Below are 18,481 nucleotides of genomic sequence, written 5' to 3' on the forward strand. Positions count from 1 at the left end.
TGGTGTTGTCGGTTTGATCCCAAACCCGGTTGGGTTTGGTTCTTAATTGGTTATGTGACTATAAAGGATGTGACACCGTCCGGTTTTGGTTATTTGATTCAGTTTCGGATCAGTTCTAACTTCTAAGCAGTAGTGATAGTATAATCCAAATCCTATACAAGAAGCAAACCGGTTCTAGAATTGGTTCCGGTACGATTTCTCTTTTCTTTTTTTCCTTTTGGGTACACCAGAATATATAATCTGCCACTCTCAGACCAAGTCCAATAAAAATCTTAATTGGTTGTTCCAAATTCAATCCTATTTAACTCGGTTCAATCTGGTTCAATTACTTTGATTTGGATTTGGATTTGATATTTGATTTAGGTTACAAGTTGACACCCTTACGGTTATAGTCGTGTCCCGTTCATATAGCATTACTTAATCCTAGGGGTGTCAATACCTAACCCAAAACATTGAACCCGACTGAAATCAATGAAAAAAACCCAAAACAAGACCGAATCTAGACCTTAATCCATTCATTGTGGTTCATGGTTATTATACATTTAAAATTTGTATAGATTTTAACTTCTAAGAACGAAAACATAAAAAACTACATATTTTAATTTCTACAGTTTCAACTATGAGAAAAGGTGTGAATAATACATTGAATGATTGAACCGTAACTTTTGGATAAAAAAAAAGATTGAACCGTAACAAGGTTTCAGTTCTTTTAATCGTTTTTTACCCAAAAAAAAGAAAATTCAGGTTGAATAGTGTAACAGTGCTATTAACTACCAAAGAGAGCAAGTTGAAACCGATGTATTGAATATCAAAATTTCTACTTCTTTTAACAATTTTTAAGTTTCCTGGAATTGAAGCTGACCATAATCCAGCTTTTGCTTCAGTGTGGTAGGAAGGGAAAGACTTTTCTTACAAGTTCACATTCAGCCATATACATCTTAGAAGAACAAAAATGACAATGAGGGGATAGAGAAAAAGAACCTAAAGGCCAGATACAGCAGATATCAAATAGCATACATGGCGTTATTGCTTAGAATCTCTGGATCTGATAACACAGAACAGGACCATGACCTTGACCTGCTTCCCAGTGATGATCTCCGAATGCACCTCAAATCCGAGTCACGGATCCGGTGCCTAACTACCCAATAACACAAGGTGCCCAATGTTGTCGCCATGATTGTTGTCCCAATGATTGTCACCCCAATTGCCAACCACCTCTCATGTTTGCCAACCACAATAAATGACAATGCCAAGAATGCTACAGACACAAGAACACAAGCCAACCACATAAGCTTGTTTATGATCGCCATCATCTGTTTCTTGGCTTTTCTTTCTATCACTATAACTGAAGTCTGTACAACTACAACAGCCAAGGATATGAAGAGGGCAATGGAATCAAAGATGAAGAAGATCATGAAAGGTGTTTTCTGAGCAATGTTTGCTTCCCCAAGGGAGAACCCAGGAGGGATGTCTTTAGGGTCATCAACGTACTGGCCAGGGACAGTGAAGATGGCAGCAAAAGCTACAGTGGCAATGAGAACAGCAACAATTGTCGTAGAGTTGATTGCATTGTTGAGACCTTCTGAGTGCATTTTATTGATGCGGTGGGCTATCCCCTGAACATGTTTCCTTGTGCTGCGGGTTTGCTCTAGCTGGTAATGGACCTCATGTTTTATGTCGCTCACGGTCTGTTTCAGTTCTCGAGCTGTATTTGTCTGTGATGGATTGATGACCCTGGCACTCTGAACACCTTTCGCCTGCAGGATCAGCATAAGTTCTGAGTTTCCCAAATTCTCAGCAGTGTCAAGAGCTGTTTCCCCTGAACAATTGACTGCCTTTTTATTGGTAATGTTATGGTTTAATATCTTCCTTACAGTCTGCATCAACAGTAGGAGTGTCAAATTATTGGTCCACTTCCAACTTAGTGTTACAATTTTGCTCACACTGTATTTCAGGAAATTGAAACATTGATGCATCAATCAAGAGAACCCTATAATCAAAGCAAACTACATAAAAAATAAACTTATCTAAGAGGAATTTTAAATGGTCTCAACCAAGTCCCTTATTCTCATCTTTTTTTCTTTTTCTTTTTGTTACTTAATTCTTACTGACATTTAGTCTTTAAATATCAGCAACTTCTAGATCAAATCTAAATGCTATCAAGTTATACCTGCACAGGATCATCTAGTTCAAATTTATTTATTTTTATCCTAGGGTATTCAAGCCATATCACGTTCATCTTAAATGTTTTGAGAGCCTTTACAAACCTGAGCTCACCAATTTAAAGGCCATACTTGAATAAATGAAACCTCAAGGAGTGGCCTTACATGCTGCTGACCCTGCTCCTCATTAATATTAGTCTTCCAACATTTGAATAAAATAGGCTGTTTCATGGAAAGAAATGAAGTACATTGCCAACTGAGATTAATAAAGATGTGCTTTAGTCTAATTGGCCAAGCTTGCAACAATCATGGCATGAACGTGGTGAGATAGAACAACAGCTCTATAATTTCAGTGAATAAGGCACCATCATGGGACATTTCTCCTCCATGATTAAGTTCTAAGGACCTCAAAGTTGAAGCAAATTAAATCAATATAATAACCTAATAACCCCCTCAGGGGACTCAAAACTGGGAAGAGTTATAAATGAAGGGGACCGAACGACTTGAGAATTATATAAATTAATGAAACAATGGCACTTGAAAGTAAGCAAAATGGTATAGAATTAGTTGGAGTGCTTGGAAATCTACAGTGGACATACCAGATTTAGATGAAGCCACATACATTTACCTGCTCACACTCCTGATTTTATGAGGTTATATGAATGAAGTAAGACAGCAAATCCAATTTGGAGAGAATATAATTGTATAAAATTTGAAACATTAAATAAAGAAGAAAAATAAATGTTGTATATGGGTGTTCAATCTCTAGCATTAACAACACAAACATACATGATATCACAAAAAGGGAATAGATACACACGCAAAAACAGGGAGACCTGAAAAGAAAATACAGAAACTCATTAGCATCTGCCAATGGGAAAACAGACACTGAATGAACACACACTCCATACAGGGGTCTTATTATTAGTTTTTACAGAAAACAACAGCACAGAGTTGGGAGTTTTGGATCATTTAGATTCAAGCAAGATGCAGTAAGACTCAATTATAAAGCATTAGACATTAGTGAGGCAGAATAGAAGTTTATATGGAAGTAATGGAAGTAACGAAGTGGGCGGATCAAAGGTGGCATAATTGTAAACTAATGGAATGTCTCGAGAGAAGGATGAGGGAACTAGGCCTCATTGATTCATCACCATACTCAATGTCACTGAAATAACCATAGTATCTTAAAGCTCTATTTGTTTTTTATTGCTTTTGAGATGCTTTTGAGAGCAACTTCTCACAGTCGCCAGCATTTCATCATATGTAGGCTACATAGACAGCAAAACATTCTTCCAGAGAAAGAAAATTAAGCCAAGGCACATAATAAGCAAATCACCTGAGTCCGACCCTTCCTACATGCTATATGAAGTGGTGTATTGCCCTTGGCATCAACCATGTTTATCAAAGCAGGATCTGCATTAATAAGCTCCTCCACAACATCAAGTTTTAGACCTTTCACAGCCATGTGGAGAGCTGTCTGGCCCTTCTTGTCATTCCTCCCAGCAATCCCAGGTTCTTTGCTTAGAAGGGCCTTAATAACCTCCAAATGCCCGTTCCTCGCTGCAGAATGCAGAGGCGTTTTCCCATTGCTTCTGGCTATATTGGCCAAGCTGCTACCTTGCTCCAAAATTATATCTACTACCTCGATGTGACCTTGTGCTGAAGCCGTATGTAAGGCTGTAGTATTCGAGGGATCAACTGTCATGGATAGCTCTGGTAGAGCTTCTAACAACACCTTCACCACCTCTGCAACAGATGGAAACCGAATATAAATAATCTCCGCGACTAGAAACATAGGCAGGCATAAGAAGAATCAGATAGAATTGATTTGAAAAATGTACCCTGGTCCCCTTGCTTTGCTGCAATCAGAAAGGCATCATAGCCGTTTTTGGCTTTGACGCTTGCAGATACAACATCACAGTACTTGATCATCTCTTTCACCACATCAACATAACCGTATTCAGCAGCCACATAAAAGGCGGTTTCTCCTGATTGATTCTGCTTTCTCAATAATTGTTGCAGCTCTTCCTGTGTCGCCTTAGTAAGGATTTCCATGACCGCAGGTAGGTTCCCTGTTCTTGCTGCCGAATGCAGGGGAGTGTCCTCTGGTTTCCCAGTCAATTGTTTCGTCATCTTCTTCCTTCGGGGCGTCTGCGGCAGCTCCATCGGATTGCTACCCATTTTTGGCCACTAGACGAGAATCGTTTCACGACGAAAACCAAATCAATAGCCACGCTTGATATGATTTCTATTTCCACCCAGAGGAGATAGAATTTTGGATATGTCAGGAACTGGGCACCAGGTTTCAATTTTTGTGATCTCTTTACAGCTCTGACAATAAATACATACCCAGTTGAGTTTCTCCATTCATCTCTTGCTCGTCATCACCAGGACGCAGACAAAAGCAGAAAACCTTAAGAAAGAACCGGCGTTTAAGATTCTTCCTATCACATTACAATTCGAAAAAATATAAACCCACAAGAGAACTTTTGTATTTGAAGGAGAAGAATGTTAACCTGGGACTTTTCAATATCGTCATGGGCGTGATAATCCAAAGAACCCATGTAACAACCAATTACATAGCAACAGACTCTATCGAATCAGGCGTGAGCGGAGAACAACCCAGAACTAAAGAAATCTTACTTTTCAAAATGCAGGACACAGAGAAAGAAGCACCTCTCTGAAAGGCTGCATGCATCTTGTGTGAATGATTGGATTCAAGCTTATTAATCAGTTAATGATGACAACAAAATAGGAAAACGAAACAATTTAGAAGACTGGAAAACCGAGTTCGGACTTCAATGTGAACAATTTAAAACACAGAATTTCGTAAAGCTGCGATTACAGAACAAGACAAGGATGCTTGATGGATTAGGCAAGGGAAAGGATGTATCACACATTTTAAGTCTCTTCCATTCTTCCCGATCAAAGGATTTGACAATCCAGACATTCTTGTAGATAAGTTCGAATTTTCTAAAAAGCTATGAGATTTCTATTATATGAATTTTTCGGGACAACTGAATTATTGTTGCATTTTGTATGAAGATTAAAAAGCTATGAGATTTCTATTATTGTTGCATTTTGTATGAAGGGGTGGAATGAGTGTTGGACCATAGATTTTTGGTCGTTGCATAAATAGCTCAAAAATCTTGATTTTTGGACAATATATGTTCATCCCTAGGAGCCTAACAACTTTGCTTTGTATGGTTTGGGAAGGTGGGTGAGTTCCCAAAATTCACTACTACATTTTAGATTCTGTATTAAAACATTTAGATGGCACAAATGTGCTTCTATATATAAAGGGATGGGAACATTATATATGTCATTGACAAGAACCCAACCTTTAGTTTTACTTAATTGAGCAACCCTGCCTTTGAATGTTTGAGATCAAAGATACCAATCTTCTCATAATTATAATTTTATGAGAGATCAGTGATATATATAGGATCGCTATGGGTATTTCAGTAATTCAGCAAGCATGAATGTAAATGTCTATTAAAGCGATTGTCCACAGATATTTTTTCTTGCAACTTGTCAATAAAAAGGAAAAAACCTTACTAGTCAAGTTTTATCAAGTGTTCCTTCAACAACATCAATATTCAATCCTTAATTCATGAGTATTGATGGTTAAATAAAAACTTCTAGAATAAAGTCAAGGGCTTTTTTTACTGTGCAGGAGGGGAGAAAAAAGAAGGTAAAATGACAGCAAAATGTCCATCCTTCCCCAGTGTCAAGAAAAGAGAGAAAAAAGAAGAAGAGTAAATCCCATTAGAAACATGTGTTTCAGTCTTTCAGATGGCTTAGAATCAAGATTAAACTGATTACCAAAAAAAAAAAAGAAAAAAAAAATCAAGATTAAACACATATATCTTCTCGCATTGCAATCGATAATGACATTTTTATTGTTTTATTAATAACTGAAAAATGTAGATCATTGAAAGTTAAGAAAATCATTTCATACCAATTAATATGATAAAAATCTTGATTTTTTTTCTTTCAAATGCCATCATTAGTTAAGAAAATAGAGAGTTTGATTTGAATATTGCACATTTAATTGCTGCAGCACTGAAGTTGAACTGATAAATGGATTGATGATGAATTCCCATCTAACACCATTACGTCATAAATAAGAGGCCAACCATTAAAATTTCATAAGATCACGACGTTTTACCTAATATAAGCTCTCCCCTCGAAGTTGACGGAGTAGGCTAAAATAATTCAACTAATCTAACAATGCTAAATAAAAAAAAAAAGTCAATAACAACTCTTTTTGAAACCATTTTTTTATGAGACTTGAAATAAATTAACATTCTTTGTTTTGTTAGGGAAATATTTAACATTAAATGGTGGAATCTTCTCAATATAAATCAACATGAGGTTGGAAAGTTCAGTTCCAAATTTCTTTTTCAGGTAAACAAGCTCATCATTTATATTCATAAATCATACATAGCTTGTTGAAAGTCTAGGGTTGACATGTCAACTCTTATGCTACAACCGATGGCTTATCAGTCTAGAGTTGACAATGTCAACTCTTATGCTACAACTGGCTTGTCCGTTGAGGGCGATTGAAGTTGGTAAAACGAAAGATGATCATCATAATAAATGTGTATCCCCAAAAGTTGAGGTTCTTTTTCTACTAACAACAGCAGCCTTTGAGATCAAAGGCTCGAGGCTTGGTAAAACAGCAGCTAAAAAAAGAAGAAAAGAAAAAAGTGCCAACTTCCAGGGTAAGAACCCTACAGGGGCAGAATCTGGACTCTAATTTTCAGTTACCTGTCCTTTAAGGCTTCTAGCATCAATGCGTAGAGAGCATATCCACCAGCATGGCAGCCAGGCATTTTAGAGGTCAGGTTCTCCAACTCACCCTGAAATGTAGAGAGCCACTATCAGAAAAGATGAAACATGCAAAACAAACGCCCAGAACCCTACTAAATCTTTGAAAAGTAAATTAGCAACAAAAAGCTAAGAGCATATAACAATTTTGATACTTCCAGTAAATATGACACAAGTCACTAACCCTTGTAACAAAGTAGAGCTGTGTTGATTCATAGCCATCTTCTGCATTGCAATATAGTTGTTGTATTTCCCTAGACTCAAGATTACATCTAATAAAGAAAAAAGCAGCTGGTCTAACATTCAACTCCCTACGAGATATACCAATAAAGATAGGATTGCTCTGCAAAATCCAACAAAAGTGATATCAGAGATGGACAGAAAATTAAATGTTATTCACGATTACTACAGTGAAAAAAAGAATAGCAATGACACCAATCAGGCAGTTACAATCACCACTAACTTCCTGGAGGATGCAATAATAGCGTATCACACTAATAGTTCCAAATGCAGACCAGAGTATATGGTTATGTTTATTTTTCACAAGATATAATAACAGACATGGGCTGCCAACTGCTTTCTGCAGTATGATTAATTTTATTTTATTTTTCCAGTGAAAGAGTCAAGCTCGACATCCATATGCATAGCATAGACATCCACTACTCTCTAGGAGGATCAATCCCCGCACAGAAACACGATAAAACCTCTTACTGAGCTAAAGCGACAATGCAGTTAGCCACCGGTATCCCAAGGAACAAACAGTTCAAGGAGTTCCTAACAATCCAACCACCCCCACCCCCCAAAAAAAAAAATTTAATAAATAAATAAAAACAAAACAAGAAACACACTACTGCAGTTGTTCATTCAACTAAATCATGAACTATTACTCATCCTTTGGGTCCCTCAGGATGAACTAGAGCTAATGTCCAACCAGTGAGTTCCCAACTCCTAACCGAAACAGAAGTGAAAGTCCTGAAAAGTTCAGAATCACAGGAAAATGAATGAACCAGAATAGAAGAGTTTTCAATAATTTGAGTAAAACAAATCAAATGAATCGGAACCTCAATTATATGGTCATCCTCCACAGGAATTAAAACCTCCAGAATTTGATTTGAATCTAATGGCTAGATCTCAAGTTATTAGACAACGCTAACTAAGAAATTTCTAAAAGAGCAAAATTGATTCAGAAATGTTACGAAACCAAATGGAATTCAACTGAGGGTTCAAAGTCATAATTCAGCCGTAGCTCATATGCAGTTAAGAATAGCAGCTCAGATATTTGAAAACACGCAGAGTTTGGCCAGAACTAGGGAAGAAACCAATGGAAGTGAAAAGAGACTTAAAATTGAGAACAGCTCGAAAGCAACCAAAATTAGAATCACACACAAATCTAACCAATAAACAGGCTTTAGGAGAAAGGTAAACTTCATCATGTATGGAATAGGAAACAAAACATAAACCAAACCGACTCCACTTCTTCCAATACACCAGCTGTCGGAGAGTTATAATCCAGTTAGGAAACTCAAATGCTAAAGAGTACTTTAACCAAACAGGAGTGGAAATATGTAAACCTAATCCAGCCTAATTACAAAAGGAAACTGAAAATGAGACTGATAATAAAGGCTCCACAATTGAACTGTTCAAATCTGTAAAAGAATCTGGAATCACTATCTTTTTTCTTATTCTTCTCATAATATGCTGTGGGAGCATGTGGAGCAGCGGTTTGAGTTGAATTTTACCACTTAAATAGAAGTGCATTTTCCCAGCTAAATGGTTGACATGGAGCAGTTTGCCATGAAGCAGTGAAACATTGAGTGCACATGCAACATGTTGAGAGCAGAAAAAGTCCCAAAAAAGAAAAGTCAAGGTACTACAGCATAGTGACACAAATCATCAGTCTCAGGCAACATAAATATGGATTGAACAATTGATGTGAAAGCATGATATATGGATGGGTAATCCTCAGTTCGATTAAATCATTGTAACTTAACCAGAGAAGATGCAGGCACTCCAGTTTCTTCAACTACTTCACGGATAATGCTATCAAACATTTCCTGTGAAATCCTCTGGTTTACATGGCTCAAGTCTGAAGAGTCTTTCTCATGTTGATGGCTTAATATTCCAATTTCATGGGGCTGCAAACAATAGAACACATTCTGTAAGCAGCCTGTACAGCAGCAACCATTCACCTCAAGATCAGTAACAAGGAGTGAAATTTTTTTTCAACCCTACATATCTATTAGAGGTAATTCAGACAGAAAGTAAACAAATTAACCTCTGGATGACCTCCTGGGAAAACAAAATGTCCAGGAAATTCCCCTACATTATTGCTTCTTTGCAATAAGATGATCTTTTTATCAGCCGTCTCTACAACTGCACCATTACCGAGGGGACTTGAGGTGTGTCGACAACAAACAGTGTCATCTGCAGGATGGTGGAGCCAAAGTAATAAAAATAATGAAAATGGTACCAAAATCAATGTAGATTGTACTCTTAAGACAATGACAGTACTAAACTTGACTATCTGAAAACCAACTTAAAAATAGAAATTAAGACCAAGAGTACCCTTCCAAAGATATTAAAGATTACAACTAACCCCAAAAGAAGGCTCTTTTGGCTTAAACTAGGTAAATCAATTGTCAGGCTGCCCAGCCAGTTCTGCTGGCGCTAATTCACTATCAGGCGGCCATCAAACTTAGCACTATAGTTGGATTATCAGGGTTGGACTCAAGCAGGGAATTCAGACTCAGGAGCAAGTGTGTACCCTCTCATCAGTCCCAGCTTGAACTCATTTATTACACATATGGCAAAGAATGTGTCTTCAGCCTCATTATATTGCCATACCTAAGAGGAATCTGTAATGATCCTCAGGAAGTTTTTGGGCAATAAAAGAGTTCAGTGTGAATTGAATTTTCTTGAATAAGAAAGCATCACCAACTGTTAGTATAGGTATAGCCTGCTGTTAATCAGCTGGAGAATCCCAAGTCCAAGATGGATGAAGAAAGATAACAGTATACGATTCATATCTTTTTCAATTTAGGTGAATATTGCCTGTGACATTACCTTCTGAAGGAACAAGAAATTTCTCCCATAGAGGATTTAAATTCGTGCCAACAAATGTCCTAAATGACAAGTAGAACATACATGAATCATTATATGTGCAACAGAAAGAAAAGAAAAGAAAAAACAACGCAGAAAGTTCAAACACTTGAAGCATAACCATGCCAGACTGAATTTTTTTAAGACATAATCCTTGTGAGCAACAGTAAGGAAGTAACATTAAAACACTTAATGGATAAGGTGGAAAAGGGGAGGAAGTAAAATAGGCATGTGGAAATGGTACATGTTTGATTGCAGCAGGATCAATAATAAGGAATGACAAAATTGAATACTATGTGATTATAAAAAATCTAAAAAATGGAATCTACCAAGGAATAACTTTCCTGAAGTCTACTGAAGATCATTTGAGGCACAGCAACCTACAGAAAATTTGTCCTTCTTTTCCTAGACAGCACTGTTTGATAACAGCTGAAATTTTTGATTAATTAGGAAGACAAATAATAACTATCTCCCTTATGAGAAGGATGGTGAGAAGAAGACAGTTTTTGCAAGGCTATGTGTCCAAGATTTCATCTACCTGGAGTAATTCAAAAGCCCAGAACCCAGCTTGAACTTATTCAAGTTTGGGATACATGATTCATTCCATCAGAGTGACATGCTTTGCCATCAGGTAGGACATTTGTCTAAAAGGACCAGGCACTATTTTGAGAATAAGGTTGGTTCTGTTAAATTGTTTGGAAGGAGAAGACACCCCCCCCCCCCCGGTTGCATCTTATAAAGGATTTCAAAGGCCTCAAGAGTCAAGAATGTCACTTTCCTCAAAGTTGAAATCCAAAGGGTTCATGCATAAACTGACTTCTTTCCTATGTCCCCAAATCCTATAGTATTTTACAACGATATTGTTCTCCTAACGCAACATCGATATAATGAACACATTCACATTTGTTTTGATCATTAACAAATTACATTCTCATAGTCTAAGTTATCAGAGGGGGGTGCATATGGTTTGAATTTACAGTTGAAGTGTACAGAAAATCCATTTGTCTCTTTAACAAATCCACCACTTCAAGCTAAGCAAAAATGTTACTTAAATGAAGAAAAGGGGGGGGGGGGGGGGAGGGAACCAAATAAAAACATGAAGATTATTTATGTCCAGGAGACATTATTAAAGAATCAAACAAATAAACCGGATCTATTTTGAACCTACGAGTTGACAGTGAAGTTGCAGAAAAGAACACAAACCACCCTCCCCCCCCCCACCCCCCCCCCAAAAAAAAAAAAAAAAAAGAAGAAGCAATTATCATGATTTTTCAGAAAGGAATTTGAAAATTAAAAGTACTAGACTAACAGGTTTAGGTTTAATATGGATATTGGATAAAACAAGAGAGTTTCATCTTTCTTTTTCTTATTGGAAAAAAGGAAGTGAAAGATGAAACTCTATAGAACAACATTGTACTGCATCAGGATTGCATAACCCTGTGCCGACCAAAATTTCCATCCATTGATTACATCAATGGCTTTCTAAGAATGGTTAGTCCTAGTTGGATTCATAGGCAACGAGGCCCCTTGTTGCTGCCGCCATACGTCCAGATCCCTCCAATGCTGTGGGTCTCCTGGACCATGACAACTATGGTTGGTGTTAAATTGTGAAAGAATTACACACAAAAACCTTAATTATTCGCAGTTACGACAATACTGCAAACTAATATCAACGAAACTCTTCAATTTCTCCAGCCAAGGCATGAGAGACCAAGTTCTCTGCAAGTCGCGAGAAAGCTAACACTAGCAGTATATATATGAAAAGGAAAATCAAACTTAATTTGGGTTTCCAGTAAATGCTCGATGCACAACTAAAATTACACTGACCAGGGGGAGGAGGGACATTGCGATTGTGAGAACCAAACCTTATGCTTATGTTTACAACAAGAACATTTAGACTAAACAGCAGAAAGTAGACTTTTATATTCCTTGAAAGTGCAGCAAAGATTAGCAGTAAATGAGAGAGAGAGAGACCTGTAATCTGTCAAACCAAGTTGAAGACATACATGGGACACTTGGTTGGAACCACCATCCTTAAACGGCACAAGCCCTCCATACTGCAGAATTTACAAACAAACATAACAGGCATCCATGCCCAAAAAGACCACCAAGAAATTCAGAATACTTAAAAAAAGTACACATCCAGAAGTTCAATTGGAGCTACTTTTTGAGTATAAAAGATATTTATCAATAGGAAAAGATGAAGATTATTCTTCAAAAAAAAGCCACGAACAGGTCAATCTCAATTATGCACCAATTAGAGTTCTTCACACTGTTTTAACATCTCTTTTTTACATTCCCAAAACACATTCATATCCCCCCACCCGGATGAATTATAGTGTTCTGGCATAGTGCACTACATCGGTAGTGACTGTGCAGTCAGGAAAGACTTCTATTCCTACAAATGTTGTTCCATAAATAATTGATGTTCTCTACTAGCCCCTCCTTCCACAATGACCGTACTCTTTTGAAAAATCTCAAACCTGTCCTCTAGTTAAACATTAAAGACCCATTTTTAAATCCCAATATGCCAAGTGTAACTTGTAAACACTTTTGACATTCATTACTTGATCAGTAGAGTAAACAATTTAGCATGGATAACAAAAGGAAAACAGGACAGACATTTTTGGACATGGGGATAACATAATTATTTAAAAATCATTCACCTAAAAAATTGGTATAAAAGAAATATAACATCTTGAGATTTATCCTGATCAAGCAATTACTGTATACTCCATACATACTTGGATTATGCACTGGATCCCCTTGGTTCCACACCTTGCCTAAATAGCAAGACCCAAAACTAAAATACCAGAATACCCTTGCAACCAAAATTAAGGAGATAGTTGTTTTTCAAGGACCAAAAAAGAAGGGTAAAAGAAAGCCCAAACCAGCAGTTGAAGACCCATACCACCCTCTCAATGCTCCCTATAATTAGGCATGCCCTTCAATCTTAACTGCTTCGCAAGTTACAGACTAACCGTAGCAATTAGTTGCTTTGCTTCACATGCATGCATTTTTCATCCAGTAGTGCATTTTCCCTTCTAATGGAGTTGCTGAATAACTCAAAAAAAGCTGGGTAGCCAGACAGGAAATCATGTTTCATGCATTTAAATACTTAAAATTTGAAAATCATTTAATCTTTAGGCTTTTATAACTTCAAATACTTAGATCAGAATTCAGCAGATGTACCAATCAACTATGATCTCATCAGTATTAACAACTTTATTCTCGATTTGTTTCTGCAAAAGAATTTATGGATAAATCAAATTTGTAGTTACAAAATAGGAGTGTTATTATCTTTGTCATTTGTCCTCACTCCTGGTTGCACATGGCACAGTAACATGTTAAGTTGGTTGATCTAAAAGAAACCAACCATATAATATGCTGACTGATGTCTTCCATGGATCCCTACTATGTTAAGTTTTCTTGACCTATCTCACTGCAAGTTTGTGTAGCCTTCTCAAATTTCACAGTTCTCGTATTCATATAATGGGTCATTCTCAATTCTGATCATGATGCACCGCTAGAACTATGAAAGCAGGGTGTGAGTAGGAAAATGAAATCTGAAAACTAAAAACACAGAAGAAAAAAAAAACATACCCTAAACTTTTTGCCATCGTACAGGGTTGGATTCTCTCTAATCCGCCCATTCCATATCTAACCACAAAAAAGGTTTGACACAAACGCTAGAAGTCAGCGTACATAGCAGATAGTAACCATGCGTGCTAGATCAAGAAGAGAAGGGAGCGATCTACCTCCGAAATGGTGTTCTCCATGTCGGTATCCGTGTGCGGAATCCTGTCGTAAGATGCACTAAAGTCTACGGAAACCTTAAACCCAGCAATACATTATTGATCAACTTAATATAATTGAGAACAAACCAATGCAACATCAAATTTCCAGAATATAAAGATAAATCCAAGCAGAGCAAAGTAGAGCTCAGAGAAGCGAACCTGTGCAGGAGAGAGACCAAAGGGGCATTTTAACAGAAGTATGAATTTAGAAGGAGAGGAAACAGAGCAAGGCTCTGCGTTTTCCATCGGTATTTGGGAACTAAGGCTACGATTAACGACCGTTTAGGACTTTTAAAAGTAGAACGCGTGTAAATATTTGTGCGTACATATAGAGTTGCTCTGACGATGCTCTGAGTGCGGGTCCTCTGGGTGGAGATTTGTGTTCTTTGACATTTTTTTACTAAAAAATATAAGTTTTTTTTTTTATTTTTTTTTTTATTTTAAGTACAGGTAATTTTTGAATGCTTATATAATGAATTGTAGATGAAATTCTACCAGTTTTTACGTAGATTTTACTCATATTGTATAATACATAAGTGACCAAGGAGGCAGACCTCTATTCTATCCTAATACATTGAGGAACCAAACTCTAAGGCTCCTTTGTTTACACTCAAGTTTGCCCTTCGTTTTATTGGTTTGAAACCATTTGGTTATGTTAAGAAGTATGGTTAGTGATTCGGTATCTTTTAGATGTTTAATCTAAGATTTCTTATCGCATCTTACGTTGAAGGCAAAGGCACAGATATCCATGTAAATTTCGAAAAAAATTCAATCATCCTAATGTCATTAGGAGAGAGCATATACACTCCAAACACCTATGATAATTGATAAAAAAACATAAATATTTGAAAACTATGTCAAATTAGTAGTTGTTTTCTTTTCCGTTAGGCCAGTTAGTTTAGTTGATTAGAGAAATTTGCAAATATTTAATAAATCAATTGAAGCAAATTAATTTGTATATAAAATGAGTTTAAGTAACTGAATTATCCACTAACCCTAAAGCCTAAACTATACATGTGTTAATATTTCAATCGACATATCGATAACTATAGTTATGTGTGAGGATGCAACGTGAAGGGGGAGAAGGAGCTGAGTTCTAAATGGGAGGGGGGAAGGTATGACGAAAGTTTCTCAGTTAGTCTTCATGAGTCTTGGGCAATCATTGGTTGAGTGTAGCGTTGTATGCTATCGGGGGTGACTGACACCATTTGGATCAATGTTATCCTTATTTTCTTGTCATAATTTATATCAAAGTAACTCAGTATCAATCTATATAGGAGGATTCCTGTCCCTCGTCATTGAAAATATTGGAATATCACTTTCTCAATCAACACTAAAGGGTGTGATGCTACATTAATATAAGTAAGTCAAGTAAATAGGCAAAACTATCAACCAAGCTTCATTTTGACAATTATTTTACAACTATATAGATGGACTATAGTCAACTGGAGCCTCTATTAGAGTAAATTAGCGTAGAAGTTAGAGAAATTTGTTAAAGATTCTTAGCCTACATCTTCTCCACCCAATTGCCTATCCTCCTATTCCCTTACCTTCACACATGGGCCTATCTGTATACCATGAGCAATTGTGTCAGACCAATTGTGAGAGTAGAAGAATGGATGGAAAGCCTTGTTGGGTGGAGAGGATATGTACTCTTGTTAACCATGATCACGATAACTCAAATGATTTTATTTATTTATTTTTTATGGTTGTTGTTAATCATGTATGGGGGAGTAAGAGATAATTAAAATTTAGGAGATTAATTAGTTAAATAACAATTATTGTTATATATAATCCAAATCTCCTGATATTGTCTCTCCAGCAATTGCTTAACAGACGCATATTTTCTTACATTAAACACTATATAACTGATTTAATCATAATTAAACATTTTTACTTCCATGTGTATTTGATATTTCTTTGACTTGCTAGTTGCTACTTGCTACTCGTTAATTTTTCCATTTTTTTTCCCACCATCTAAATAAAGGATAGAAAACAGTCCTTGCTTAAACCCTAATTAGCCTGGCAAAATAAGTACTGTATCATAACTTGCTTCAGTGACAGCTTCTTCCGGAACCCTTAATGGAAATGGTAGATAGATCACATGTCATCACCTACCCACCAGTGAAGCGACGAAGAAAATTCATCTCTAAGCTCGATCGGTCTATTTATCACGTATCGAACCAGTCACAGTGATAGAAGTCCTCACAAGTACTGAAGATTTCCCAATCACAGCCTTCTGCTCCAAAGGCAGATCCCTCAGCAGGTGACTGATGAAGCTTCATACCTTCAAACCAAGAGCAATTGCCAGAGGGTAGTTGCTGCACCACTTCATCTACGTCTCTAGGGGGGAAAACTGTGTTATCTTCCTCTTCGTTGCTCAGCGAACTTTCCCAACGCCTCACAGGCTTGTCTGTAGGCCTAGGAGGCGTCATCAATAACATGCCCTTCTCATTCTCTGGCCGGTGCTTATCTGCACAATTCTGTATATCCTTGGTCAGAATCCGAGGCTGTGGCTTTATGACTCGAACCTTTTCGTGGACATCAGTTATATTTTCATTAGCAGCAACAACTTTCTTCACCAGGTGGCAGTTCCAGTGATTCTTTACATCGTTGGCTGTTCTACCTGGGAGTCTTCCCGCAATCAACGACCATCTACACATAGGGATGTCACTTAATTATTAAGTATAGGAGGAAAAGCTTGTGTTGGTACTTCATCAGTGCACCAAAAACTTTGAAACTGGAGAGGTTGAATAAGGCTTTAACCTATCCCATATTATATCAAGCAGCTCTCATTCTAGAATGGGTAATCTTCTCCAAGGGATACTAAATGTAAGGTACTTTGACCAGTGGGCCAAAAGTTCCAAAGTTGTTGGAACAGATTGAATATTCCTTCATTTTAGCCTATATTTTTCTGCCCCAAATTTAACACCTATACATAAATTCGGCCTCATTAGGCACACAACAAGATATATACTGTGGTACATGTATAGATATATGCTATTAGAACACCATGGCCTTTGGCTTAAATGTTAGGAAGATTGGAACACAAAAATATAGAGAGAACAACACACCTGTTGCCTAAGAGCTTGTGAAGCCTGAAAATAAGGTCGTCTTCGTCGTCTGTAAATTCTCCCCGCTTGATATTGGGACACAAATAGTTCAACCATCGCATTCTACAACTCTTACGACACCTCTCTATGCCTGCAAAAAAAAAAAGGGGTCTGGGTGATCCTCTATGCGTGCAAAAAAAACCAAAAGTCAGTGTTGATTAAAGCCATGCCTGCTCTGGAAGGAACAAGATGCCAGTTGCATTGGCCATGCTTCTCGACGCATTTCCTGAGCCGCAAATCCTCTTCAGGAGTCCATGTACGTCTTCTTTTCGCAGAGGAGTAGTGACTCTTCTTCATCTCTGGCCCGGCTAGCTAGGCTCTAATCAATAGATGTAAAGTTTCATTTTCCTCAATCAACTCTGGCAACCCCTTGTATTTGTGAGTTACTGAGTGGCAAGTAGTGACCAGTGAAGGCAGAGCTCAAGAACTGGTATTCTGAAACTTATAACCAAATGGGTAGCTCATAGCATCACACGTTAGAGCATCGATCGAAGTCTCAGTTTTATCCTCACACGGCGTTCCTGAGGCATGACTGGTAGAGTAGGAAAATGGTGTCCCACCATTGGCGCTTCAAGTTTTGGATTTGAGTGACAAGAGAGGGCTAGCCGACCCGCGCAGTGTAGAATAAGAGTAAGAGCTAATCATGGCCATAAATGTAATGTAATTGTACGAAATAGAGTGAAATCCTCAACAAAGAAATTAAAGCTGAATTCAAACACTCGCTCTCTCTCTCTATTGTCGTTGTGTTTACTTCGCAAAGAAGGAACCACACATTGACATGAACAGCAGAGGATGAAAATCCTCCGTGGATGCCCTTTCTTAATTTGTTTTTATCTGCTAGGAATCCTGGTACTTAGTATCCTTAGTAGCGAAGGAACCAAGTAAATGCCAACGTCAAAGCATGACCTATCTCAGACTCAGTCACAATTTTAGACCAGTCTTGATATTCTGGATCTCCACATCTGTGGCCGTATCTTTGCTAAAGTGTGTGTCTTTAAAGTCAACAAAGTCACCACCCGCTTGGCCGCTTCCACGTATCCAGCAGATTTTCTATGAATTCCACTATGTGCTCGAGAATGCGACGTCACAATCCTCCTACCTTATTATTCTAGATTTACCATTTGTGCTAAAATCCTTATCAATTATATAGAACCGGAAGACGAAGAGCGAAACAACAAAAAAAAAAAAAAAAAAAAAAAAGGTAAATAGAAAAAAAAATCACTGTTGTGTAAATGAAGAGTTTGAGAATAGGCATGACAACTCCCAAGATGTATTTTAGGGGAAAAGGGGAACAGGTTCTCTATCTGTATATCACGTATACTATTTTGAAACCAATAAATCAAATAGTTTTTTATAAAAGAAAGGAATTTGCAGGAATTCACTTGTAATAAGATTCTTTTTCTATTAAAATTATCTTTAAAAAAATAACAGCATTTGTGCACAATCTTATGTTTTCTAATGGAAAAATGAACCA

General features: G+C 37.2%; 3 protein-coding genes across 4 annotated transcripts; all 3 read right to left on the minus strand.

The window, feature by feature from the left end:
- Positions 1 to 1,002: 1,002 nt before the first annotated feature.
- Positions 1,003 to 5,210, minus strand: LOC149027138 (ankyrin repeat-containing protein At5g02620-like). The gene is made up of 5 exons (XM_089159624.1): positions 4,682 to 5,210; positions 4,515 to 4,578; positions 4,007 to 4,413; positions 3,502 to 3,911; positions 1,003 to 1,877 (listed from the first exon to the last, which is right to left on the minus strand). The coding sequence occupies exons 3-5, from the start codon at positions 4,344 to 4,346 to the stop codon at positions 1,005 to 1,007; spliced, it is 1,623 nt and encodes a 540-aa protein (XP_089015750.1). The 5' UTR covers positions 4,347 to 4,413; positions 4,515 to 4,578; positions 4,682 to 5,210; the 3' UTR covers positions 1,003 to 1,004.
- Positions 5,211 to 6,108: 898 nt separating this feature from the next.
- Positions 6,109 to 14,220, minus strand: NUDT9 (nudix hydrolase homolog 9). Of its 2 annotated transcripts, none has more exons than XM_089159654.1 (9): positions 14,054 to 14,195; positions 13,856 to 13,920; positions 13,701 to 13,757; positions 12,072 to 12,154; positions 10,062 to 10,120; positions 9,274 to 9,422; positions 8,990 to 9,133; positions 7,183 to 7,341; positions 6,109 to 7,030 (listed from the first exon to the last, which is right to left on the minus strand). In XM_089159654.1, the coding sequence occupies exons 1-9, from the start codon at positions 14,079 to 14,081 to the stop codon at positions 6,935 to 6,937; spliced, it is 840 nt and encodes a 279-aa protein (XP_089015780.1). In that variant the 5' UTR covers positions 14,082 to 14,195; the 3' UTR covers positions 6,109 to 6,934. The 2 variants fall into 2 exon arrangements, with proteins under 2 accessions (XP_089015780.1, XP_089015772.1); XM_089159646.1 differs by having other exon boundaries at positions 6,177 to 7,030; positions 13,856 to 13,930; positions 14,054 to 14,220.
- A 1,483-nt stretch (positions 14,221 to 15,703) lies between these two features.
- On the minus strand, positions 15,704 to 17,717 carry LOC149027140 (transcription factor MYB113-like). Its single transcript, XM_089146448.1, has 3 exons — positions 17,178 to 17,717; positions 16,969 to 17,098; positions 15,704 to 16,549 (listed from the first exon to the last, which is right to left on the minus strand). The coding sequence occupies exons 1-3, from the start codon at positions 17,302 to 17,304 to the stop codon at positions 16,066 to 16,068; spliced, it is 741 nt and encodes a 246-aa protein (XP_089002574.1). The 5' UTR covers positions 17,305 to 17,717; the 3' UTR covers positions 15,704 to 16,065.
- Positions 17,718 to 18,481: the final 764 nt, after the last annotated feature.

This window comes from Hakea prostrata, chromosome 1 (genome assembly GCF_041222555.1).
Source record: "Hakea prostrata isolate BN-2017 chromosome 1, UWA_Hpros_2, whole genome shotgun sequence".
Lineage (NCBI taxonomy): Eukaryota > Viridiplantae > Streptophyta > Magnoliopsida > Proteales > Proteaceae > Hakea > Hakea prostrata.

Coding starts and splice junctions, on each gene's coding strand:
- LOC149027138 (XM_089159624.1), bottom strand. CDS start 4,346: ATGGGTAGCAATCCGATGGAGCTGCCGCAGACGCCCCGAAGGAAGAAG. Junction 3,912..4,006: donor AGCAAAGCAAGGGGACCAGG/GTACATTTTTCA, acceptor CATCTGTTGCAG/AGGTGGTGAAGGTGTTGTTA. Junction 1,878..3,501: donor GTAGGAAGGGTCGGACTCAG/GTGATTTGCTTA, acceptor CTGTTGATGCAG/ACTGTAAGGAAGATATTAAA.
- LOC149027140 (XM_089146448.1), bottom strand. CDS start 17,304: ATGAAGAAGAGTCACTACTCCTCTGCGAAAAGAAGACGTACATGGACT. Junction 17,099..17,177: donor TCTTGTTCCTTCCAGAGCAG/GCATGGCTTTAA, acceptor TTTTTTTTGCAG/GCATAGAGAGGTGTCGTAAG. Junction 16,550..16,968: donor CACAAGCTCTTAGGCAACAG/GTGTGTTGTTCT, acceptor CCCTATGTGTAG/ATGGTCGTTGATTGCGGGAA.
- NUDT9 (XM_089159646.1), bottom strand. CDS start 14,140: ATGGAAAACGCAGAGCCTTGCTCTGTTTCCTCTCCTTCTAAATTCATA. Junction 13,931..14,053: donor TTGGTCTCTCTCCTGCACAG/GTTCGCTTCTCT, acceptor GCTGGGTTTAAG/GTTTCCGTAGACTTTAGTGC. Junction 9,134..9,273: donor TCCCAGGAGGTCATCCAGAG/GTTAATTTGTTT, acceptor TATTGTTTGCAG/CCCCATGAAATTGGAATATT.